At 36.4% G+C, this 27002-nt stretch overlaps 1 protein-coding gene across 6 annotated transcripts in view; it reads right to left on the bottom strand.

Moving 5' to 3' along the window:
- Positions 1 to 564: 564 nt before the first annotated feature.
- LSM14A (LSM14A, SCD6 homolog A (S. cerevisiae)) overlaps positions 565 to 27002 on the bottom strand; it is a 55494-nt gene continuing 29056 nt past the window's right edge. The window contains exons 4-12 of one of the 6 annotated variants that reach the window (XR_826042.1): positions 18657 to 18779; positions 13986 to 14162; positions 13645 to 13710; positions 9325 to 9507; positions 9044 to 9215; positions 7700 to 7931; positions 3686 to 3722; positions 2669 to 2725; positions 565 to 1672 (exon numbers count right to left, since the gene is read on the bottom strand). Coding sequence is in view for 5 of the 6 variants with exons in the window: in XM_010848948.1 (XP_010847250.1) it covers positions 3696 to 3722; positions 7700 to 7931; positions 9044 to 9215; positions 9325 to 9507; positions 13645 to 13710; positions 13986 to 14162; positions 18657 to 18779 (980 nt within the window). In the remaining variant the exon portion in view is untranslated. The remainder of the gene's footprint in view (positions 1673 to 2668; positions 2726 to 3685; positions 3723 to 7699; positions 7932 to 9043; positions 9216 to 9324; positions 9508 to 13644; positions 13711 to 13985; positions 14163 to 18656; positions 18780 to 27002) is intronic. The other 5 variants (XM_010848948.1, XM_010848950.1, XM_010848951.1 and 2 more) reach the window with 5 other exon arrangements.

Below are 27002 nucleotides of genomic sequence, written 5' to 3'. Positions count from 1 at the left end.
TGGTGGGTCCTCCAAAAGACTGTTGTTAACATGCAAGCAAACAGTATTAAATGATATCATCTAAACTATGGCTGCCGAGAGCTGGACCTCGATACTGAAACTGAATCACAAAACATTTTCTTGTAGAGCCTTACAAAAGATATAAAATTAAAATTAAAAATATCAACCACCTTTAAATATTTCAATTCTCCTACAGTGCAGTTTTTTGTATCTTTACCACTACTGATTATTTTAAGGAGAAAGTTAACAAAAATCAAAATTGATAAAAATATTTAAATCTTTGGATCCCTTTATTCCATGGCCTTCATAAAACACAAAAGTGGCCAGATTCCCCCCCACCCCTGCCCGCAACTATAGCTTAAAATAGAAAAAAGATTTACTAATAATTTATCATTAGCAATGAACTCTATACTGAGTCACATCTGTGGGTCACAGGCCGAAGGACCAGTGTTATGGTATCTCGTGGGTTGCCAAAATAATTTCTAACACTCTGAATCCTCTTGAAATATAATGGAATGAGTCAAGGTATCACAACAAAATTCCAGGCATATCAGGAAGAACAGGTTAATTGACACCTAGTTTTATTGTCTTAAAAAAGGGGGGATACTTATTTGAAAATACAGCTAATACATTCTTATCTATGATTATTTACATTTGTATACTGAAAATATCTATTATTTGGATAAATCCTGTGATATGCCATTTGCTACAAAATAAACTTCTTACAACAAGCATGAGTAATTTATCCTTTTTAGATAATGAATGTATCAAATCTTCATTTATGTTCCAAACATTAAAAAAAAAAATCAAACCAACAATCTTAAGCCTGAAAAGCTATGAAAAAAAGACCCACCCACAGTTCTGCTCCTCAGCACATCAACTTCTGCAAGGACACAGTATGTTTGCTGACTTTAAAATGTTTATTCTTTAAAAAATTAGTTGCTTTTTATACAGCTATACAAAGTTCTTAATGTTTCTTTGGCAATGGAATATAATGGAATTTTACAACTATATAAAAAGTTACCTTTGCCTAAGAAACAGTATTTACTGTGTGTACATAGTTGACTGACAAAATTCTCTACCATCCAGCACCCTAATTAATTGACGAAATAAGCTACCTCAAAAGGGATATTACAGGATCTCCAAAAAAGAAAGAAAGAAAAAAAAGAAAAAAGCAAAGAAAAGATACAGACAGACAGAGACACACACACACACACACACACACACACACACACACACACACACACCCTTCTGTGGCTCAAAACACAGTATCACGGCCCTATCTGCAGGTAACTTGCAGGAATCGCCAAATACAATTTAGTGATAAGGAAGATCCTTTCAGTGATGAAAAAATACCTGTAAGTTTCACTGGAGTACTGCTTTAGTTTAACTATACATAAGAAATTACTTAACCTTCTGCTATTCCAAATATAATTAATGCTCATTTTTTAAGATGAGCCTTCCCCCCACCCCCAAAAGTAACTGCATTGTATCTCTGAAATTAAGCAGAAAAACAAACAAACAAAAACCCAGTGCTGGTGACAAATATACAGCAAATTCACGTCTTCATTCTTCTCAAAGACTGAAACCAATTCTCAGGACCACGAAGAACTAGAAATCCATCTATTTCCAAAGACTTGTTTGTAGACTATGCAGCAACCTTGTTGTCCTTCTAAAAAGGAAAAAAAAAAAATTAGCTCATGTTTCAAACTACTGGGGTTTATTAATAAGTATTTCTCTCTAATTTGCTTAAGTATATTTTTCATTACCTTTAAATTCACCCTCCTCTTAACTTTCACATATAAATTTGTTTCACTGATTTCCAGGAAACACTTTTGACACCTTACACACTCCGCAGTAGCTCATTACTGCTAACTGTATTTTCCAGTTAATAGAGGTTAAAGCAGTGGTGCTGTCCGAGCAAGAAGGCTCCCCGGTTAAAACAGAGGTATGCCCTACTACCTTTGGTGCTGTCCTAATAATTTCAAAAAATAATTAAGCCTTGAACATAGTAGTCAAACTCATCAAATACAACTGACAACATATACTGGAAGAAGATTAATAAAATCCCTAAGTCTCTGATATCTTTACTAAGCAATAAAATATCAGGTGGCAAAATAACATTTCTCTTTGAAGTTTCATGCCGGGAGAAAGACAATGATTTGAGAAATACATTTTAAAAGGACAACTTTTATGAAAATATGAAATAAATATGACATATTAAATATGATTAAATAAATCTTAAATATTATTATTTTAAATATGAAATCAAGTTCTGAAAACCAGAGCACAGTTTGTGAATTTTTTTTTTTTTTTAAAACTAACCAGGGAGAAGAAAGCAATAAAATTCTCAAGGAGCCTCTAGTTTTCCAGTGAGATTAATTCTAAACCAAAGGCCTGTACACAGAGCCAAGGGAAGGGCTTCTCTTTTCCTCAGGAATAGCTGCTACCACGTGCCTGATTTTTACTGCCGATTCTTACCCTGTTAGAAACACACACTTTGTGAAAAACTTTATCTGCATATACAAAAACCATTTGTACAATGTTATTAAGTTAGAATACAAACAGCATGGGATTAGTTGATGCAGAAAGCAAGCTGCTGAAGACGGTCCTGTTGTCCCCACCAAGGCCAAATTTCACATGCCCCTATTTTTAATTTTTTTTTTACCTTTCAGAAAGCTGTATGATCAATCCAGACCTTTTAGGGTTGAAATGCTGTGGTTTTCTGAAAGGTGAAAAAAAAAAAAAAGAAAGCAAGAAAGAGAAGAAAAGAGGGAGGGAGGACGCAGAAGGAGGGGGAGACAGAGAGGTAGCAGGAAGGAAAGGAGAAAATAAAAGGGGCAAGGGAGAGAGAAAGTACTATGCTGAGTCATTTCAGATACTTGCCTCTGGACCCTCTGTGAAGAACATAAGACTCAAGTGGAAGGCAACCTATCTCACCCATCATGGTGGCTCAACCTCCCTAGCAGCAGCATATAAAATAATAGTGGGCTACTCTCTTATTATGCCCAGTCTCATCTTCCACTCCCAAAAAATAAAGAAAAGAAAAAGCACTACAGGACCAAACTCACCATAAGTTTATGTTTCTAACACTATCCTTAAGGAAAACTCAGAAGTCAAGGAGTGAATTTTGGCTTGATTAGCTTATATCTAGATCAAGGAAGTTAACTCCTCTGGGTTCCTGGCTTCCTAACTATTTACTGGGAGGAGGGTGGGAGAGAGGTTCTAGTTTGACTGGTATTTCTGAGGAATCCTTAAAAAACAAAAAACCTATGATTCCATCTTTACCCACGTTTGCATTAAACAACCAGACCTACTTATATTGTTTATGTCAGTGAAGCATAAAGAAAAAAGCTAACCCATTACATGAAGGCTGCTGCAAATGTCATTGCACTTCATCTCTGAGAAATACTAGACGTTTCAGAACATGTTTAATCCTCTGAAGATAAATCTCCTTTATGTAATACTGGTCTCTCACTATTTCCACTTTTAAAGGTGCCAGACGGTATGATTTGGAACGAATACGCTGCTGAGAAGGTCTAGGATCTAGTGGTAGACAGAAGGATCATTTAACTTTGGAATAAACAATCAATGGGTATCCACACTGATGGACCTTCAGCCTCACTGAAGGCTGATGTAACTTATTCCTAATCAAGGAATCACGCTAATCAGGCTAAGTACTTACTTCAAGCTCACTATGGCTCCACGCTGGCATAGGCGTTCTGGTGGAAAGAAAAGTAAAATACATATTCACTAATGCCAAGAGGTCCCATCTAGTTGGTGATGCAGAACAAAACAAAACACCTGAAACAGGGAATACGGGTATATGTAAAATGTGTGGTGATGGAAGCAGATGCCATGGGAGGTCAGAAAAGAAAGAAATCAGAGGTGGAAGGAAGAGAAGCTTTTAAGGACACAGCAAACCTTGGGCAAGACCGAAAGGAAACCCCTGACTTTTAGCTCTGTCTGTCTTTCCACGGGAATCTAATGTCAAGGCTCCAAGTGTTTTGTTACCACCAATGTCTAGCACAGAGCTTGGCATATCCTAGAAATTCAATATATTTGGTCAATGAATGAAGTTTAGTTGTAATCAAGCAACCGTTTAAGAGATGATCAAGAGTTAACCTATTTGAATTAGACAGTTTAAAGGGTAATAAGAAATGGGGCTGGATATAGCAAGTGAGACTCTCGTAGGGTAAAAACAGCAAGCAGTGCAATGTCATGTTAGAACCTTCTAATCATCAGCCTAAGGTCCACTCAGGTTTCACTCCTTGAAACACCCAAGCAGAGGCTGAACTATCTGTCAGGGATATCCCAGTATGGATAAAGACAAATGCAGGACTTCCCTGGTGGTCCAGTGGTTAAGAATATGTCTGCCAATGCAGAGGACAAGGGTTCAGTCCCTGTCTGGGAAGACCCCACATGCTGTGGGACAGCTAAGCCTGTGAGCTGCAGCTACTGAAGTCCGTGTGCTCTATAGTCTGGGTTCTGCAACAAGAGAAACCACGGCAATGAGAAACCTGCACATCACAGCACCACAACTAGGGAGCAGCCCCCTGCTTGCCACAACTGGAGAAGGCCCATGTGCAGCAACCAAGACCCAGCAGAGCCAAAAAAAAAAGACTGATGCAGACACCCCCTAAATGCATTCTAATTCTGCAATATATATGACAGAAGTTTTAACTAAAAGCTCAAGAGAGCTGAACAGTGAGATTCGACCTTAAAAAGAAGGCTGGCATTAGTAAACGGATATACCATGCACAGTGTGTTGTTACTGTTCAGATAAAGGGAAGTAATGGTCCAGTCTTAAAGATAACATGACAGCTATTTTTTTTTCAAATATATGAAAAATCATCATGAAGAAGAGTATATATTCTGTGTGAAGAGTTAAACTAATAGGTTGACGATAGAGGGAAAAAGATTTTCATTCAAATTCCATGTGTCTGTGAAATTCTAATAATTAAGAGCACCCTTGTGGTGGAATGGATGCTCTTAGAAACAGTAGTAAGTTCCCAGTCCCTACAGGGGTACCAACAGAAGAGGCGTTTGGGTTGGCCAGGAGGTCACATCTTTCAGATGTTTCCCAACTCTTGAGACTTCAATGGTCTTTAAAAAGTGTATCTGAAATAAATCTGTTCAACTCTCTACCCACAAATGTCAAAACCGAGGGCCTGATAGGTTTAACAACTTAAATCGATGCCATACTGGCAAAGATTACAAAAATTCTCATCAGGATCACGGTCTGATTTAAATGTATTTTTTCTCAAACCATGGACCTCCCTGGTGGCTCAGACGGTAAAGCACCTTGCTTACAATGCGAGATACCTGGGTTCGATCCCTGGGTCGGGAAGATCCTCTGGAGAAGGAAATGGCAACCCACTCCAGTACTCTTGCCTGGAAAATCCCTTGGACAGAGGAACATGGTGGGCTACAGTCCACTGGGTCGCACAGTTGGACACAACTGAGCGACTTCACTTTCACTTTTCTCAAACCAAGCTGACTCAATGTGGTCTTCAACAAGGAGCTGCCATAGGTTCTTCAACAGGTAGCTGATACGCTTCAAGTGAGGTAAAGACAGACTGAAGGTCTGAAGAGCCATCAGTGGGTTACTATGGTAATTGGCAGAAATATCTCAAAGGAATGAATGCGATGACGTGGACATGGATACTCCACCACCAGGGTGACCAAAAGAACACCAAACTGATACGATGGGAAAGTGAGAAGATGATGAGGTCATTCTGAGGAAGGTTAAGTTTAAGCTGATCACAGGACACAATGCAAGTAAATAGAGAAATATGTAGGTCAAGGTCCAAGTTGAAAAACTGATTAGAAGCTATGAATAGATCAGCTCAGAGAGGGGAGGGGGAAATCTCTGCAGGAGAGGAGAGAGGGAGGAAGACAGAGAGATCAAGCCTACACAAGAGTACAAACGTGAGCTCGATAGAGCAAACTGAACACTGCAGGCAGAAGGAATGGGTAAAAAGGTGAGACAGGAATAAGCTTGGCATTAAACAAGAACAAGGTCTGTATATCTGTGGTGGAATGGATGACAGAAACAGCTTGCAGTCCCACCAGCAACAAGATATAGAGAAAGTACTAGACTTCTGACCTGGAGAAGCAAGCAGATCATGAAGTACCTTATAGGCTGTGGTGAGGAACATACTTAATTTTTATAATGAGAAAAATATCAAAAGTATTTATGGGAAAAAAAAAATACCCAAGAAGAAGATTCCAGGTTGGGTGGTAGTTATCAGTGTCAAATATTGCAGAGTTATGAAGGGCAAATATTTGTGAAAAAGCTATTGAATTTGGTAAACAAAAGCTCACTGGCAACCTCAAGAGGAGTAATAGTGGCAAGTAAGAAGCATTCCATGGTTCCTAAGACAGTCTCCAAGTTGGAATGGCTATTTTGGAAGTCAAAAGTCCTGCAGATACATCAGGCTGCGTCTACCATGGCTGGATGTCCTGATCTAATGATCTGAGGCTAATTTTCAGCAGTCTTGGCTGTGATGACACAGTATCAAAGGCATTAAAAATAACAGAACAGATCCAAAAGCCACAATTAATGATCCTTCAAGAGGGAGCTCAACAATGACCAGTTTTAAATACAGAAGAGTGAAATTCCTGATAGTGGGTCTTTAAGTTTCTAGCTGCTTTCTGTAATTCCTAATAGGCTTCTTTATGATGGGATTTTCATCCTTTCTTTCATTATATACTTTCCTCTCCACTATCCCTAAAGTCAATAACTAGGATAGTAACATTGACTTAAAGACTCCTTTAAATACATTATACATATATTTTTTTATACAAGGTCCTACTGTATAGCACAGAAAACTACATTCAACATCCTATAATAAACCATAATGGAAAAGAATACGAAAAAGACTGTGTATATGTGCGTGTGTGTGTATGTAACTGAATGACTTTACTATACACCAGAAACTAACATTGTAAATTAGAAATTGCAAGCAGCAGTTTCCATATACCAATATGATATTTTTAAGACCATGGTAAAATAAAAAACCAGGGAAAATGTAGTTGAGTTTTCCACAAAACTAATTAAGATCATGGACTGAGGAACAAATGTACTAGGTTCAAGATCCAGCATCATCACTTATTAGCTAACCTTGGGCAAGTTATTTAATATCTCTTTACCCATTTCCTCATTTGTACACACAAAATACTACGTTAGCTATATTAAATGCACAGGTTTGCCTTCTATTCTGGAATATGTTCTTCCTAGATTCTTTTGGTATTAAAGCATACTTTGTAACATGAAATAAAAGTGATATAATATGGTCTTTTCTTGTATTGTGTAATATCTTTTAGCGATCCCTGTGCCTTCAACAACAAAACTTTTTAAGAAAAAGAAATTAAGTCAGTCTCTAATAGTTTTTTGGAAGAAATTTTACCAGTCCATGAAATCTGAAACAATGGTTCTGTAACAGAAGATAAAAATATATTTCTCTCACTTCCTCCAATTGAAAAGAAAATAGTTTAAAAAATTAGATCCATTAGCCAAGAAGTTACTTCTCCTTAAAATTATATAAATATCATAATCAAGTATATCCTCCACTGAAAAGTCAAATGGAAGTTACACAGATGTCCTAGAAATACTCACTCCCAATAGATAAAAATTTAAAACATTTTGAGTTTCATCCAACTGCAAGCCAACCCCAAAGCATGTAATAACACTTACCCTATACTCAAAATCTGCAAACTCCCTGCCCCCACGACCTCCTCTGAATCCACCACGAAATCCTCGAGGAGTGGTGAAGGCACCGCCTCGGCCACTGCCACGCCCTCGGCCACCACGGAAACCAAGACCCCCTCTGCCTCTGTACCCTCCACGGCCACGGTTTGGACGAAGCGGGATTCCAAATGTTTCTGCATTTAATCTTCTCTCTTCAGCCCAGGTTGGTCTCCGTTCTCTATTATGAGGACAAATAATCTTTAGTATATCAAGTTGTTTTTTTTTTTGTAGTGTATCAACTTTTAAAGAACATTTGCCAGCAAGACTATGTAGCACTTAATTTCCAAATTGAGGCTAAATAATTTCTAAGCATCAAAAAAATCATAAAAAACAACAAAAAAACCCCCCAAAAGTACCTAATCTAAGTCATCACAAGCTGTCCATGGCAATATGTTCCTATTATATTCTGTTACACTTCATGTGAAAGTATGACTGGTATTGTTTATTGCAAATGCAGCTGATGATACAAAGAAACTGAATAGCCTCAATAAATGGACTGGCAGTTGACTCTACCCTCCAATCAGCCTCAAAGGAAGAAAGGGAAAGGAAACCCTGCCTCAGGATGGGAGGAGATAAAGGGTTGATTCCCAAGATCCTACTAGGCTCCTGGTCCAACCTCTGGACCTGATGCCTAAAGTTTCTGAATCACTGCTGCTGGCCTACAGCCCAATCAGATTCAGCACCATCGCCATCCATGTTTAAACTGAAGCAGACAACCACCACTGGGTGGCACCAAAATGCAGCAGAAGGATGGCCTGAGCCAGGCAGCAGAAACTCTGCAACTTTGTTATGCTGAGTCCTCTAATCAACCAGTTTTCTGGATTCATATTTACTGCAATAGAGCAGAGTTTTACTACATCAGCAAACTTCAACTGAACTACACTGTAGAGGGGTAGAGTAAAAGGTGTTTAGATGTTAGATGAATGCTTCTATTTTAATTACTAATTTTCGAATGTGAACGCATCCCCAAACAAAAATATATGATTATTTCTTCTTTTCCAAAAGTAGTATCATTTAAAATTTTAGTATAAGTTATTTTCTTTTATCAAAACATTAAAAAATTGTAGTCATTAGATTTTTTGGGGGGGGTTGCACCACACAGCAAGTGGGATCTTAGTTCTCCAACCAGGGATCAAATCTGTGCCCATTGGGAAGCATGGATCCTTAACCACTGGACCATCAGGGAAGTCCTTAGGGACTTTTAAATATTCATGACACTTTGTGAATTTATCAGGAATCACTTCACACTTCAACCTCCTAATTGCATAAGAGCAGCTTAAAAGACTGTACCTATTATCATCACAAGAAATATTATCAAAGAAGGATTTAGTTTTGTCATAATAGCAATTAGGTCCAAGTGGATCTTCTTCATCTGCATTTCCTTCACTGTTTTGAGTATCAACTCCTGAGTCTCCTTTATCTTCACCATTGACAGGCTTCTCCTGTTTCTCAAGTTTATCTTCTAATGGAAAAAAAAAAGTACATACCATATAAGTCAAGATTTGGCCTAAATATCCATAATTCACATGGTCAGAAAAGAGTACTCTCTGAGGAGAAAAATAAAAACTCACCTTTCAATTTAAGTTTATTATGAAACTCTCTGTCAATTTCCTCCTTGTTAAATTGTGCATTTGCACTTTCAAAGTCAAAATCTTTCTCAAATTTCATTGGACCATCTCGTCGAATACCAAATCTTCCTCTGCCACCTCGATGACCCCCACGCCCTCTCCTTGGAGCTGAAGGAGCACCTGGAACTATATTAATAAAGAATAAGCTGGTTTAAAGCAGAAGCTATTATTATGGTCGTTATGGTCAACAACAGAAATGCTTATGTCTCTATATACTTGACTATATTTGTATTTTTTTACTATAAAAAAGAGATGAAGTTTCACAAATATTTAATACATAGTAGACTGAGAAGAAAGTGAAAGAAAGTGAAAGTCACTCAGTCACAGCCAACTCTGTGGACTAAACCATCATGGAATTCTCCAGGCCAGAATAATGGAGTGGGTAGTTGTTCCCTTCTCCAGGGGATCTTCCCAACCCAAGGATCGAACACAGGTCTCCCACACTGCAGGCAAATTCTTTACCAGCTGAGCTACCTGGGAAGCCCAAGAATGCTGGACTGGGTAGCCTATCCCTTTTCCAGTGGATTTTCCCGACCCAGGAATTGAACTGGGGTCTCCTTCACTGCTGGAGGATTCTTTACCAGCTGAGCTGCCAGGGAAGCCTCCCTAGACTGAGAAGAGTGCACATAAAATTTATAAATATGAAATTTATAAATGTCCTTAATGAAATTTATTCCTATGGGGTCTGTACTCAAACATGCTGCAGATACAGTATGGTAGTAGTGGTTTAGTTGCTAAGTCGTGTCCGGCTCTTGCGACCCCATAAACTATAGTCCGCTAGGCTCCTCTGTCCATGGGGTTCTCCAGGCAAGAATACTGGAGTGGGTTGCCATTTACTTCTCCAGGGGATCTTCCCGACCCAGTGATTAAACCTGGGTCTCCCACATTACAGGTAGATTCTCCACCAATTAAGTTAGGGCTGATACAGTATACAATCAAACAATTTGGGAGATTTCTGCACTACATTACTTTGTTCTGCTTATATCCCTAATACCTATTAAGTGTCAAATGTATACTGGGTTCTCAAAACTTATGAAGCCTTTTATGGAAAGGATAATAGAAACCAAGATTTACAGGGAGAAAAATAAATGAGCACATTAGCACAAACTGCAAGAGAACTCAAAAGACAAGAAACACCAGATCTCAATCCCTCCAGCCACTTCCTGCTTCACCTTCACTGTCTCTCTCTAAATAGATCCATATTAGTCAAGTCTTCCTGTATCTATCCTTTCTCTACAATTTAATACAATAACAAGATTTATGAGGCATGGTAAAGCAATACCAAAGTAGCATAAATTACAGGGAAAACTTGAGAATCCAAATAAGAGGAACAGTTAAAAAAAAATTATAAGAGAAACATGGAATAGTATTTGATGAGTTAACAGAAAAATATGGGCTCCCCTGGTGGCTTAGAAGGTAAAGACTCTGCCTGCAGTGTAGAAAACCTGGGTTTGATCCCTGGGTTGGGAAGATCCCCTGGAGAAGGGAACGACTACCCATTTCAGTATTCTTGCCTGGAAAATACCAAGGACAGAGGAGTCTGGTGGGCTATAGTCCACGGGGTCACATAGAGTTGGACATGGCTGAGTGACTTTCACTTTTTTCACTTTCAACAGAAAAATATAGAGCACAAAGCAGGATGAATTCAATGATTATAATTATGTGAAATGTTTAACACATAATGACTACACAGTAATAGACATCTCTGTGCTCAGTTCAGTTCAGTCGCTCAGTTGTGTCTGACTCTTTGCGACCCCATGAATCGCAGCACACCAAGTCTCCCTGTCCATCACCAACTCCCGGAGTTCACTCAGACTCACGTCCATCGAATCAGTGATGCCATCCAGCCATCTCATCCTCTGTCGTCCCCTTCTCCTCCTGCCTCCAATCCCTCCCAGCATCAGAGTCTTTTCCAATGAGTCAACTCTTCCCATGAGGTAGCCAAAGTACTGGAGTTTCAGCTTTAGCATCATTCCTTCCGAAGAAATCCCAGGGCTGATCTCCTTCAGAATGGACTGGTTGGATCTCCTTGCAGTCCAAGGGACTCTCAAGAGTCTTCTCCAACATCACAGTTCAAAAGCATCAATTCTTCGGCACTCAGCTTTCTTCGCAGTCCAACTCTCACATCCATACATGACCACAGGAAAAACCATAGCCTTGACTAGACGGACCTTTGTTGGCAAAGTAATGTCTCTGCTTTTCAATATGCTATCTAGGTTGGTTATAACTTTTCTTCCAAGGAGTAAGCATCTTTTAATTTCATGGCTGCAGTCACCATCTGTGCTCACTAGTCTCTAAATAAAACTTTGCAATTGTCCAAGTTTGAGAAAACAAACCACAAAAACCCATAGCAGTATAGCCAGACACGTAAATCTGGACAGGCAGGATGTTTAAATATTCAGCTTTACTACTGAAAATGTCTTGGCTACGAGCCAGCAAGTACAGCGTGATATGTTTTAAATTTTGAAAGGTAGCTAAAGATACTTTTATTTATTGTTTGACATGATTTATTTATTTGCTTGCTTATTTGGCTGTGCTACATGGCTTGTGGGACCAGTTCCCTGAACAGGGATTGAACTTGGGTCTCTGGCAGTCAGAGTGCAGAGTCCTAACCATTGGACTGCCAGGGAATTCCCTATTTATTTTAGTAACTGAAGTATACTTGATTCACAATGTTGTATTAGTTTCTGGTATATAGCAAAGTGATTCAGATAGACACACACATTCCTTTTATATTAAAATATGAAATCTTCATGAATTTGCATGTTATCCTTGTGCAGAAGCCATGCTAATTGTTCCAATATTAGTGTATGTGTTGCCAAAGTGAACACTACTTTACATGATTTTTGAATGATGGAAGCATAGCAATTATTTTATCTTGAGAAGAGAGGAGTTCTTTCATTTTTGCAAATTAAAAAAAAAGTGAAACAGTAAAACCAAACCCCAACCTCTGTTAATTCTATGGCACACAGCATAAATAAAAACACATATGAAAATGTACAGAAGAAATACAGTGTTTTCTAGCTTGCTAAACTTAAAGATCATCTCCCAATTATTATGTAATTAAGTTGATCACACACTGCCTTTCTTTTTTAACTTGGAAGAGTTTTAAATCATAATTTATTCTCTGCTAATGAATATGAAAATAAAAAAATAGATGGATTTGGGGTATGTTACAGATTACCAAAAAGATCAAGTTTACAAGTATTAAGTCGATAATTATGAAAGAAAGTTAAACTTCTTGAATAATTCAAAAAAAAAAAAAGGAGGACTTAATTTTAATGAGAAAACTCAAATTTTTAAGGTATAGATAATTTCATTATTTTTTTTTAAATTTATTTTATTGAAGTATAGTTGATTTACAATGCTATGTTCATTTCTGCTAGTGATTCATATACATATATATATTATAGTCTTTTTCATATTCTTTTCCATTATGGTTTATCACAGGATATTGAACATAGTTTCCAATGACTCCATTCTTTTTTCTTTTCTTTTTGGCTGCGCCACGTGGCTTGTAGGATTTTAGTCCCCAGAAGAGGGATTGAATCCAGGCCATGGCAGTGAAAGCACCAAGTCCTGACCCATGGACCACCAGTGAATTCCCGATTCCATTTTTAAAAGCATAAAAAACAAAGAAAGCAATTTTATAATGCTAACATGAAACTGATACAAAAACATAAAAAAATACAAAAGACAGTACAAAAGAGAAAGCCATTAAACAATATAAAATATAAAAATAAAAGTATACAAATCTCACTAGCAGATATTTAAGAATATATTAAAAGACAATTGCTTACCAACAAGTAGGTTTTATTCCACGTAATGATGATTTAAAAAAAAATCTTTTTAAATAATCAGATTAAAAAATGGAAAAAGTAGTACAGAGTGCCCATCACCCAGCTTCCCCTCCAACAGTAACATCTTGATTATCTATTGTACATTATCAAAAACTGGGAAAAACGAGGACACTGGCACAATATAATTAACTACACTAAGATCTCATAGTCAGATCTCAATAGTTTTGCATGTACTCATTTTTTGGTATGTCTTTACATATAGTTTTATGACCTCTTGCTACATACACAGATCCACAGCACCAGCACCGTAATCGAGGTAACACAATCAAACTCTCCTGTGCTACTCCTGTATAGCTACCAAACCTTGTTGTTCTTTTTTAAAAATAGTAATTACACATCATACATTTCAAATGTTTAATTGAAAAGCAGAGGATTAGACTTTCAGATCCATGTAACAACTTACCTATTTGTCTCTTGCTATCATTTCTGAGTTGCTCATTTTCTGGTCTTGAGACTTTATGTACTTCAGCTATAGAATATACAGAAAGTGACAGTCAACTTGGGACACATAATCAAAAACTTCTGGAAAGTCAGAAATGGAAAAACAAACAAACCCAAAAATCCATATAACCCCACCACCATCACTACTTTGAGTAGAATTTGAAAGACTGAACGAACATTCTCTCAAGTTCAGTTTACACCTTCTAGGATCATTTCACATAAAGTAAATCTTTTTAATGAAAATAAGTTGAATGGAAGATGCTGACCGGTCAATCAAGAAATAGTAAACAGCTAAAGTTCTACCTCGCCTGTGCTCTTGATTCTCTATTGGTTTTTGGCTGGTAGATGGTAAAGGCCTGGTTGATACAGGGCTCCTTCTCCCAACAGGTGCTGGAGCAGGTAAGTGAGCCGAGGCGGTCTGTACTGCTTGTTCCATGGTTGGGCTTTTTCTCAAAGGGTCTAACTGAGGGCTTGAACGACCTAAAACGTAACCAAAAGATAAGAAACTACCCTAACCTTTGGGGGTTTCAAAATAATCTAGACCCTAAAAATACATCTAGAGCTTTATTTCCACCAATTCAAATCCTTTGAATAATTTGAATCCATCTACTTATTAGACCAGAACTTAAAATTATCTTTAGTGGGCTGTTCACTTAACTACTGTAAAAAAAAAAAAAGAAGAAGAAAAAAAAGTAAAAATAAATCCCACCCAAACAAACAAAAAACTGTGAAAACTGAATCTGTATTTCTAAGTATGAATGAATATTATCAAATGAATATTATCAAAGAGCATTTAGGCAGATCAGATGTAGGCTTTCCCCAACAACCACAATCACAAGATTATACTGACACTTTAGTCATTATTTTCAGAGGCTTTAACTTTTTTAGTGTTTTCTGAAGATATATCTAAAGTGATACACTTATATCTGTAAGTATTATAAAGGAAGTAAAGAATTAGAAAGTACAATGAAGTTCTTCAATACCTTAGGGGCTTGGGTAATTAATACTAAAAGACCAGCAACAAATAAAACCTTCAGATAATTACATAATAACTATACTCAATCTTTGCTATTTGAATGATCTCTAGGCAAGTTTTTGCTTAATATGGTTTGGTACTTACAAATTCCATTTTTCCTTTTATGAAGTCAGAGCCTGGTCACAGTATGAACAGAAGAGTGTAACACTGGGTGCTCCCATCATGCTTTTGTCCCCTATGTTTGCTGTAAATCTCTGCTCAACGTGCTCTCACATCCCATGATATTGTAGCAAAATAGGTTTTGCTTTAAAAAATAATGCTCACTTTTATGTAAAAGAAAAAAAAATCCCAAATATGCTGCAAATGTTCCTATCTACCTGTGCTATTATGCACAGGCTCCAAACTGGTGACCTGGCCGAGTGCTGATAGCACACTGGTTGTTGTGCACCAGGAGCTTCAGGGATTATTTATCAGTATCCTCCCCTGGTTCATGGTTATCTAAAGTATGCAACAACAAATGTGTGTCACTATTTCTAGCATTACATTAATGTCACAGTTCAGTCTGCCAATAACAGAAACACTGTAATTTTCCCATTAATTATAATGGGAAATCATGGTGCAAGTTTATGTAAGTTTGGACCTAAGAGAAAAATTTCTGTAATTATTTATCACCTTATAGAAGTATTTATTTGTTAAAATAAAGGTGATTTATTTACTGAACAAGTGTTATGTTTTTTGAAAAGCTTGTTATTTAGGTAATTCTATCTTTAATCTCTGTTTATTTAGTCACATCAGGTCTTAGCTGAGGCATGCAGGATCTTCAACATGTCATGTGGGACCTTGTGGCACAGACTCTTGTAGCTCAAGGGCTTAGCTGCTCCACAGCATGTGGGATCCTAGTTTCCTGACCAGGGATTGAACCTGTGTGCCCTGCAATGTTATATGGATGCTTAACCACTGGACCACCAGGGAAGTCCCTGTTTATAGGTAATTTTATGATAGTCCATTAAATGATCTTATTTATATAGGGGCTTCTCAGGTGGTGCTAGTGATAAAGAACCCGCCTGCCAATGCAGGAGATTTAAGAGACATGGGGTTCAATCCCTAGGTTGGGAAGATCCCCTAGAGAAGGGCATGGCAATCTACTCTAGTATTCTTATCTGGAGAATCCCATAGACAGAGGAGCCTGGTAGGCTATATACAGTCCATAGGGTCACAGAGTCAGATACAACTGAAGCAACTTAGCATACATGCAAACATAAAACTCAAAAGCTCTTATTATAAACACACTCCCTCAAGTTACCTTCACTCTTATCTTCCCAGTTGCAAGAAAATTCTAGGCGTTAAAATTTGATAAATTTCAGAAATTTAGTTGGTGGAATTAAAATGCAGAACCCCAGGCCTCCTCTCTGTTTCTTGTAAATTTTTTTTTAAAAAACATTTTAATTTATTTAAAACTTAGTCTGAAGTATGAGGGAAGAATTCTGGAGTTAACTTCCCAAATGATCAGACAGTTATCTGTTAACATCATTTACTGGACAACAAGTCTTTCTCCACTAATTTAAAAACAGCATCCTTATCATATCTTAATTACATATTTATACTTGGATGTATTTCTGACTTTTGATCCATTCATCTCTAAATTTATTCCTGCACTGTTTATTTTATGTATACTTTATTAAGAGGTAAGCCCTATCTCATTACTTTTATTTTTAAAACATGTCTAGGTATCAGATCAGATCAGTCGCTCAGTCGTCTCCGACTCTTTGCGACCCCATGAATCGCAGCACTCCAGGCCTCCCTGTCCATCACCAACTCCTGGAGTTCACTCAGACTCAAGTCCATCGAGTCAGTGATGCCATCCAGCCATCTCATCCTCTGTCGTATCTGCATGCTTTTAAGACAGTCTGTGTATGTATTTTATTAGGTTCTCTTACAAAGTACAGTAAAGTTATTATGAGAAGTAAAGTCTTCCTAAAACTAAATCTTTGTATTTAGAGATAAGATATGCTTTTCTGATTATAGGTAACTTCTTTTATGTCCCTCTATTATACTTTCTTTCATCAGAGGCTGGTCATATTTATTATATATTTTCTATATAATTTCTATTTCTCATTATTGTGAACATTTTCTTTTATCCCCATTAATAATCAGTGGGTTAGGTTTTAGGACATCTATTGATTTTTGTACTTATTCTCTACATTTTACCTCTAATTGAAGTCCCTTATTAGTTTTAGGTTTTTCAGTGAATTCTCAATTCCAAGAAGAATGTTAGCATCGACAAATAGTACTAATTCTAGTATTCATATTTCTTTCTTTTTCCTGACATAGCTAAAAATTCCAGAACAATGCTGAGTAGCAATGAGATCCAGAGTTATTATGATTTTAATAAGAATCTTTCTGGTGCTTCAATATTAAGGTTAATGCTAGTTATTAATTAAGACCGCTAACATCTACTGAGCATGTTCCCTGTCAGGTACTATGCGGAGGGCACTACACACATTTTAAAAAAATTAACCCTTACAATAAGTCTGTTAGTTTATCAGTAAGTCCTATTTTATAGTACAGAAAATTAATGCTTAAAAAGATTAAGTATTTTCTCTCAGAAGGAAATCTTATGTTAAAATCTGCAAATAAATATGTTATTTCTGGGCAGTGAAATCAAGTATTTTTATTTTCTTCCTATGCTGAGTGTAATTCTTTCTTTAAAGATGTATTTTATTGAAGTACTCGCAAAGTTGTGTAATTCCTACTGTAAAGCAAAATGATTCCGTTATATACATACACACACACACATTCTTTTTTCATGCTTTTTTTCTATTATGGTTTACCACAGGATATTAAATATAGTTCCCTGTGCTATACAGTACACTTAGTCTATTTCTAATTTATTAATACTTATAAGAAATCTTCAGAATGTTAACAAATTAAAAATTAAGTTATTTTAAGTTAATATGAATAAGAGTAACTACAACTATTTCAAAATATCTAAAGTGAGATACACAGGATTATGTTTAGCACTGGCTTGATTTTACCCTGAAGAGTTTTTGAAAATATTGTCCTGATTACAGCATATTTCTGAAATGACTTTACATTGTTTTATTTGAAAGTAAATATCCATATAAAGCTATGGGCCAGTATCATCTACTTTAGCAGCAGATAAAGACAAGGAATCTTAGAATCACTGAAGGTTATGAGACTGGCTGGTAGAAAAACAAAATTAAAAACAAATGAAACAGGATCCTTTAAGAAGTTTATTAAAATGCAGATCTCCAAGCTCCCAGGATTCTTATGTATCAGTTCTCAGGATCTACATTTTAAAGCATTCCAGATTAGATTTGGTTCGAGGTGGCGGCCACACTGAGAGCCACTGCTCTAGATTATGAGGATGCTAGGAAAGATGCAACAGCATAAGGAACAGCTTGTTTCCTCAGCTACTATTTCAAATTCAGAGAATTCATCCTCAGTAGTGAGTCTGAGACTAACCTATAATATTTTAAGTATTGTATACAAGTACATATTATATATGGCTTCCCTGGTTGCTCAGCCAGTAAAGAATCTGCCTGCTATGCAGGAGACTCGGGTTAGATCCCTGGGTCAGGAAGATCCCACAGAGAAGGAAATGGCAACTCACTCCAGTATTCTCGCCTGGAAAATGCCATGGATGGAGAAGCCTGGTGGGTTTCAGTCCATGGGATCACAAGAGTCAGACATGACTTAGTGACTCAACCACCATATACAAGTAATATAATCGCTTTGTTAGAAAAAAAAAAAAATTCAAACAGTGTTCACCGTTTTCATTTTATGATCTAAGAATTGTGAAAAGTCTAAACAGTGGAAGTCATTCAATAATGTACTTACTTGGATGACAATTTAAAAAGAGCTAAATAGAAATTATATACGTGATTCACAAGCTGCAAAAGCTCTTCCATTCAAAGAAAGACAAAAACCACCACAGAAATTTAGAATGGAAATTTTTGAAGGAAAAAACAGCTTACCTTGAGATAGCTGTGTTTTTAGAGCTCTTGAATCCTGTGTAAAGGCAGAACCAACCGCACTACTTTGGGAGAGGGCACTGCTGCTTGATGCTTCTGTTCCAAAGGATGTCAAGGAGCTTCCGGCTTTAAAAAAAAAAATTTTAATGAAAATAAAAAAAAATTTTTTTTAACCTTTCTATTATATAAAGTAATATACCATGTTAGTGATGATAACTGTCCTTCCCCATAACACTTGAGCAAGTTAGTAATACTAGAAATTAATGAAACTGAATCAAAAAATAATTTTGAGAAAATTTTGGCAGTATATACATATAAAAGCAAGCCCATATATACTCCAGCTTCTTTGGAAACGATTTTTGTAACATATGCAATACTGTCCTGAGCAGTTATACAGGTAGGACAGAATGCACATCAGATAGAGAAGTAGCAGAAATGGTATATTCAACACTAACATGAAGGTTCAATTATTTTAAAACCAAATATCTGTATAAATAGCCAAATCAGCAGACAGGTCTACAAAGAGCTTTTCCAGCATTTCCAATGGACAATGGACTCCAGTCCATTTCAATGCTTCTCCTCAGGACAGTATTGTGGGGCTATGTTCTGCCTAAAGCAACCACAAAAAGCTCAGATAATATGAAGAAGAAAAAAATCCCTCAAAAGGACTCAATTCTTTGCTATATTAGGTTATGTCAATCTTCTCTACATTTCTTCAGAATTTATGAATCAATCACTTTCCACATGCTGTGATCTCTTAATATTTAATCTACATAGGTTTTCAACAGTCTTCCTTACCCACCTCTATCTGCTTTAGTTTATAAGCAATCGCCTCCGCCCCCCGCCAATCTGCCTACCCCTCCCCTCATTATTTTCATGTCTACTCCACAACAGAAGTTTAATTACCTGCTTTTAAATTACTTGAACATTATGGACATGTCCCTCACATCTTATTTTCAAGCTAAGCAACTCTAGTTCCTTCAACCATTACTTACCTTCACATATTCTTTAAGCCTTGCCTCTGACTTCCCCCTAATTAATGGGGCAGCAGAACTTATCACAGCACCTCAGACAGTAAGAATGAATGGGATTCCTTAAGAGTTGTAATCCATTCAGGCTGTGGCCTCAGTCAGCTAAGGAGAGGCCTAACATAATCTCCCACAACATGCCCAGAAATGTTGAGACTAGTGCTCTCAATAGTTCTGTAGAATGCTGAGTCCCTCATCCCTAGCATTTCTAGGTAATGACCAAGATATAGACTACTCTGATGATGCGTAGGCAACCTCCACCCTGCTCTGTTTTCTCACCTGACTCAACCTCCTACTCCTTGCCCTCTGGTTAGAAAACTCTTCTATATTCTCCATCTCTTTTCTGAGTTCTTGGTCATACAACACCCACCTCCTTCATGCCAATTCTGCTACTGATTTATCTCAAATTACCTTTTATGCATAGGGTTAGGGAGGGATCAATGTTAATTTTTTCCAAATAGATACCCAGCTGCTGCAACATTATCTGTTGGAAAGATTTCCTCCTTTCCACTGAACTGCACTGGCATCTTTGTCTGAAGTCAGCACTTAAACAGGTCTATTTCTAAACCCTCTATTCTCTACCTGTGTTTGTCTATTGTACTGATCATTCCCTGTCTTGAATCTTGAAACAGCATATACTTCAAACTTCCTCTTTCTTCCAGAGTATATTGGTTATTATAGTTTGTATTTTCATACAAATATTAGGATCAATGTGTTAATTTCTATTTTTTAAAGTGTGATGGGATTTTTACTAAGATTATGTTCAACCTGTAAATTTGTAATTTGGAGGAAAAGTGTCACCATAAAAATACTGAATCTTTTAACCCCTAAGCATGGATTTATGTAGATTTGTAATCTCTCTCAGCAACGTTTTGTCATTTTCATTGAACAGCAGTTTTCCCAGCATCAGCACTACTGACACGGTGGGCCAGACAATCCTTTGTTTTGAGGGCTGTCCCATGCATGATAGGATGTTAAGCAGCAACCCTGGCCTCTGTCCACTGGATAGTAGTAGCACCCAAGTTGCGACAGCCAAAAATGTCATCCAACATTATCACATGTCCCCTGAGGGAGGGGGATGAAACGAACTTCCCTCTACTGAGAACCACTAGTACAGAGGCTTTTAAATATCTTTTTTTATATTCATTCCTGGGTATCTGATGTTACTGATGCTATTATAAGCTGCATTGGATTTTGTATTTCATTTACCAATAATCTGTTCTAGATCAGCAAATTTTATAATTTGTCAAATGGTAAATAAAATATTCTAGGCTTTTCAGGCCACATGATCTATTACAACTATACAACTCTGCACCTGTAGTGTAAAAGTAGCCACACATGCAAATAAACGGGTATGGCTGTATTCTAATAAAACCGGAGGCTGGCAAGATTTGGTCCACAGGCCATAGTTTGTCAACCTGCCTATTCCAAATATAAAAATCTGGTTGATTTTTGTGTGCTTACCATGTGTCCCTTACCTTAAATTCACTTATTCATTCTAGTGGTTTTAATATTTCTTTGCATTTTCTATACACAGAATCATGTCACCTTCTGATAATGACATTTTTAGTTCTGCCTTTCCAATCTCTGAATCTTTTATTTTTTCTTGCCTTGTTGGACTGACTAGGACCTCTAGAAGAACACTACATGAAATAAGATACAATTCTGCTTTCACTTTATTCCTTACCTTAAGGGAACAGCCTTCATTATCCCACATTATGTATGCAAGCATTTCATTATCCCACTATTATGTATGCAAGCTTTTCATTTCACTGATCAAATGAGGAAATTCCCTCCTATTCCTTAGTTGTTGATAAATGAGTATCAAATTTTATTGAACACTTCCTCTATATCTTTTGGGACTGCAGCTTTTCTGCTTCATTTTGTTAATGTGGTAAATTACCAATGATTTTCAAATGTTATAACATCTTTGCATTCCTGAGATAAACTTTGTCATTATGTACTAACCTTCTTATGAATTGCTGACTTCCACTGATAAGACTACATTGAGGATTTTTATATGTATGTTCATGGAAATTAGCTGTAATTTTATTTTCTTGTAATTTCACTTACATTTTGGTATCTTATCTTGCCTTCATTACCTGGTTAGGAAGTGTTCTTCTCCTTTACTCTCTCAAAGAGTTTGAAAGATTGGTAAAATTATTTCTTTCCTAAATGGTAGAATTTACCAGTAAAGCAAACAGTCTAGAATTTTCTTTATTTTAAATTACAGTTTCAACTTCTTTAACAGAGTGCTAGTGAGATTATACTTTCTCTTGTATTGGTTTAGGAAACCTGTAGTTTCAAGAAATTTGGCAATTTCATCTAAAATGACAAGTTTGTTGACATAAAATTGTTCACAGTATCTTCACATTATCCTTTTAGGATCTACAGTGATGTCTAATCTTTCATTCTTGATATCAGTATTTGAGTTTCTCCCCCTTGTTTAGTTTTGTTAGAAGATTATTAATTTTATGAAATTTCTTTAAAAGCCAATTTCTGGCTTTATTGATATTATATATATACATACTTTTTTTTTATTAGTTTCTATTTCCTGTTTTAATTTTTTTCTTCTTTCTAGTACTTTTGGGCTAATTTTCTTTCTTTTGTTTTACCCTTCTTAATAAACTGGTAGCTTAGAGCACTGATTTTAAAATATTTTTGTTTTCTTATATATGTGTTTAAGGTATGAGCTAAGCAATGCTTAAGCTCCACTCAAAAATTTTGATATGTTGTGGTTTATGATCATTATATTTTAAAATATCTTCTAATTTCTCCTGTGATTTCTTCTTTAATTCATTAATGATTTTTATGTTTGTTCAACTTCTAATTACTTGTCTATTTTTTCAAGTTATCTTTATTATTAACTCCAAACTTAACTTCTTTGTGGTTTGAGAAAATACCGTGATTTCAATCTTTCTGAATTTAATGTAACTTCTTTTATAGACCAAGATTTGATCTATCCCATTGATTGATCCACACTTACTTAAAAAGAATCTGCTGCTGCTGCTAAGTCACTTCAGTCGTGTCCAAATCTGCGATCCCATAGACAGCAGCCCACCAGGCTCCTCTGTCCCTGGGATTCTCCAGGCAAGAATACTGGAGTGGGTTGCCATTTCCTTCTGTAACACATGCATGCATGCTAAGTCGCTTCAGTCACGTCCAACTCTGTGTGACTCCATGGACGGCAGCCCACCAGGCTCCTCTGTCCATGGGATTATCTAGGCAAGAATACTAGAGTAGGTTGCCATTGCCTTCTCCATGAAAAAAATCTATATTCTGCAATTGTTGGTGTTGGTGTATTATTTTATAAAAGTCACATACACATTTAGGATTGTTACAGCTTTCTGATGAACTGTCCACTGTACTGTTATAAAGAATCCTTCTGTATCTTTGGCAGTACTTCTGACCTTTAAGCAGTTTTGTCTGACTACTTCTGACCTTTAAGCAGTTTTGTCTGACGTTAATTTTTCTAACATACTTTTCTTATCATATAACAGGGTCTTTTTAAAAAATTTATTTTAATTGGAGGCTAATTACTTTACAATATTGTGGTGGTTTTTGCCATACATTCACATGAATCAGCTATGGGTGTACATGTATTCCCTATCCTGACCCTCCCTCCCCGTCCCATCCCTCAGGGTCATCCCAGTGCACTAGCCCTGAGCACCCTGTTTCATGCATTGAACCTGACTGGCAATCTATTTCACATATGATAATATTCATATTTCAATCCTATTCTCTCAAATCATCCCACCCTTGCCTTCTCCCAGAGTCCAAAACTCTGTTCTTTACATCTGTGTCTCTTTCGCTGTCTTGCATATAGGGTCATCGTTACTATCTTTCTAAATTCCATATATATGCATTAATATACTCTATTGGTGTTTTTCTTTCTGACTTACTTTGCTCTGTATAATAGGCTCCAGTTTCATCTGCCTCATTAGAACCTAACAGGGTCTTTTTTTAAAAATTCAGTTTGATGATCTCTGCCTTTTAACCGGAATGTTCAATTCCTTTACACATTACTGAAGTAGGTCTTTTATTTATTTTTGGCCACATCACATGTCATGTGGGATCTTAGTTTCCCCCAACCATGGGTCCCCTGCAGTGGAAACACAAAGTCCTAACTACTGGACTGCCAGGGAATTCCAAAGTAGATCTTTAATAATCCTTAGTCTGTCATTCTTAATGCAGGAAACACTCTCCTGGTTTACACTAACTTTATAAAGTTCATAAGCAAGTTAAGTGTTCATTAAACTCAGTGATTAAAAATTAATCTGTACAAAACACTAGAGACCTAAGAGAATCACTGTCCAGTATGATTTGATTATTTAAGCAGCTAAAATGTATTCATTTGCCTGACTGTTCAGGCAATATACCTCCTCTTGCGCACAAGAGTAGTATGAGAGAAAGCACGCCATGGCTGTTTGCTGCTTCAGTTTATTGAGATAATTAATTTTTCCTAAAGGCCTATGAATTAAAGGCAGTAGTGACCTAATCTTTGCACATAAGAACAATCTGAGTGTCAGCTTAAAAAAATAACATTGTAATTCTACGCACTGCATCATTTCTTTCAAAGTATGAGAGTATCTGTTTCCTCATAATCGTGACAAAACAGAATATATTCAAACTTCTGGGTTTCTGTCAAATTGATAATGAGAAATGGTGTTGTGGTGCTGATTTAATTATCTCACCATAAGCAAGATTTAAGCATCTTTCCATGTTTAAGGGCCATCTGTATTTTTTTCTGAAAAAGGCAAAGTTAGTTCCTAATCTTTATCTATTTTTCTGTTGGGTTGTAGATCTTTATTTTCAGAAGCTGTTTAGATATTACAGATACTAATCCTTCATGATATAAACTGCAAATAAAACTATAAAAAGATGATAATATGTGAAAATTAAAATGGAAAAAATTCCCCCAAACAGCAGTAGAGTAATCCCAATTTATTTAAACGTCCTCTTTACATCAGAATACTAGGCACAGAAAATGAAAACAAGAGGCTTAGATTAAAATCTGGCTTAATTTGTATCAACACAAACTGTATCTGAGTTAATTCTGTTTCTAAAGAACATCTGCCACCTTAATCAATGCTACAGTTTTCCTCCTCCTCATTTAACTATTTCTAAATACTATATATAGTTTTTTAATTAGCCACTCCACAAATTATTCTACCAGTATGGAAATCAAACAATCAAAAATAATTTGCTACTGCAAAAGCTAGTCTACTTATATGGAAAACACAAGTAAAACCTATGTTTTGACATTCAAAGAACAATTAGATAAAAGTATTTATAAGGAATATATTAATGTATTTCACCACCACAAAATACTCTGATCAGAGGAGCAGGATGTGAGGAATAGCAAAAGCAGCATTTACTATGCAGACATTTTGTGTTAGACCCTGTTTCAAATACTTTTATAAATACTGTCATGCAACTTCACAGTAATGTAGAAGGCAAGTACAACAATATAGACGTTAGCTAACTATTCAACTTAGTGAAAGGAATCTCAAAAGGATAAAATAATTTGCAACTGTCCCTTATTTTGAATCCTCAGAATAGGATTCTAATAACATAGGGTATACCTTGATTTAACATGGATAAGTTAACACTGATCTTTCCTTGAGTAGGATTAGGAGGTACATGGACCAAAGTTATTCCACCTATCCAAGAAGTAATTAAATATTTAAATTCTGATTAGAGATGAAAGAACTACCACCCCCAACAAAAATATATAAACTTGAAAAATGTCAAACTTGTGTCAAAAAAAGGGAGTACACTGAATATCAATATATTCCTCACCTAGCTCACCAACTACTAACTTCTCACCACGCCTATCCCATTTTTTTCATTTTTTCATATTGCGATATACAGACTTCTCTTTTCACCTACATATGCCATAATCAATCTGACTCTTCACCCTTCAGTACTAAAGTCATCTCCCTAAAACATATTCTCCTATATGGTTAACCACAATACCATTACCATCTAAGAAAATGAACATCATCCTACATTTAGTCCTCACTCAAAGTTCCTCACTAGTCCCTAAAACATTCTTTATTATCAGCTTTTCCTGAAACTTGGGATCTGACCATATATTATATTTGGATGCTATGTTTCTTCAGTCTTCCCAAGTCTAAAACAGCCCTGCTCCCTCTCTTCTTCACAACACTGAATCCTCTACATAGAAAACCCTAAAGACTCCACCAGAAAATTACTAGAACTAATCAATGATTATAGTAAAGTTGCAGGATATAAAATCAACACACAGAAATCCCTTGCATTCCTATACACTCATAATGAGAAAACAGAAAGAGAAATTAAGGAAACAATTCCATTCACCATTGCAACGGAAAGAATAAAATACTTAGGAATATATCTACCTAAAGAAACTAAAGACCTATATATAGAAAACTATAAAACACTGGTGAAAGAAATCAAAGAGGACACTAATAGATGGAGAAATATACCATGTTCATGGATTGGAAGAATCAATATAGTGAAAATGAGTATACTACCCAAAGCAATTTATAGATTCAATGTAATCCCTATCAAGCTACCAACAGTACTCTTCACAGAGCTAGAACAAATAATTTCACAATTTGTATGGAAATACAAAAAACCTTGAATAGCCAAAGCGATCTTGAGAAAGAAAAATGGAACTGGAGGGATCAACCTACCTGACTTCAGGCTCTACTACAAAGCCACAGTTATCAAGAAGTATGGTACTGGCACAAAGACAGAAATATAGATCAATGGAACAAAATAGAAAGCCCAGAGATAAATCCACGCACATATGGACACCTTATCTTTGACAAAGGAGGCAAGAATATACAATGGATTAAAGACAATCTCTTTAACAAGTGGTGCTGGGAAATCTGGTCAACCACTTGTAAAAGAATGAAACTAGAACACTTTCTAACACCATATACAAAAATAAACTCAAAATGGATTAAAGATCTCAACGTAAGACCAGAAACTATAAAACTCCTAGAGGAGAACATAGGCAAAACACTCTCTGACATACATCACAGCAGGATCCTCTATGACCCACCTCCCAGAATATTGGAAATAAAAGCAAAAATAAACAAATGGGACCTAATTAAACTTAAAAGCTTCTGCACATCAAAGGAAACTATTAGCAAGGTGAAAAGACAGCCTTCAGAATGGGAGAAAATAATAGCAAATGAAGCAACTGACAAACAACTAATCTCAAAAATATACAAGCAACTCCTACAGCTCAACTCCAGAAAAATAAATGACCCAATCAAAAAATGGGCCAAAGATCTAAATAGACATTTCTCCAAAGAAGACATACAGA

This window comes from Bison bison, unplaced genomic scaffold, assembly GCF_000754665.1.
Source record: "Bison bison bison isolate TAMUID 2011002044 unplaced genomic scaffold, Bison_UMD1.0 scf7180017864280, whole genome shotgun sequence".
Classification (NCBI taxonomy): domain Eukaryota; kingdom Metazoa; phylum Chordata; class Mammalia; order Artiodactyla; family Bovidae; genus Bison; species Bison bison.
The sequence above is the reverse complement of the archived record's forward strand: the minus strand, read 5'-3'. Positions and strand labels throughout refer to the sequence as shown.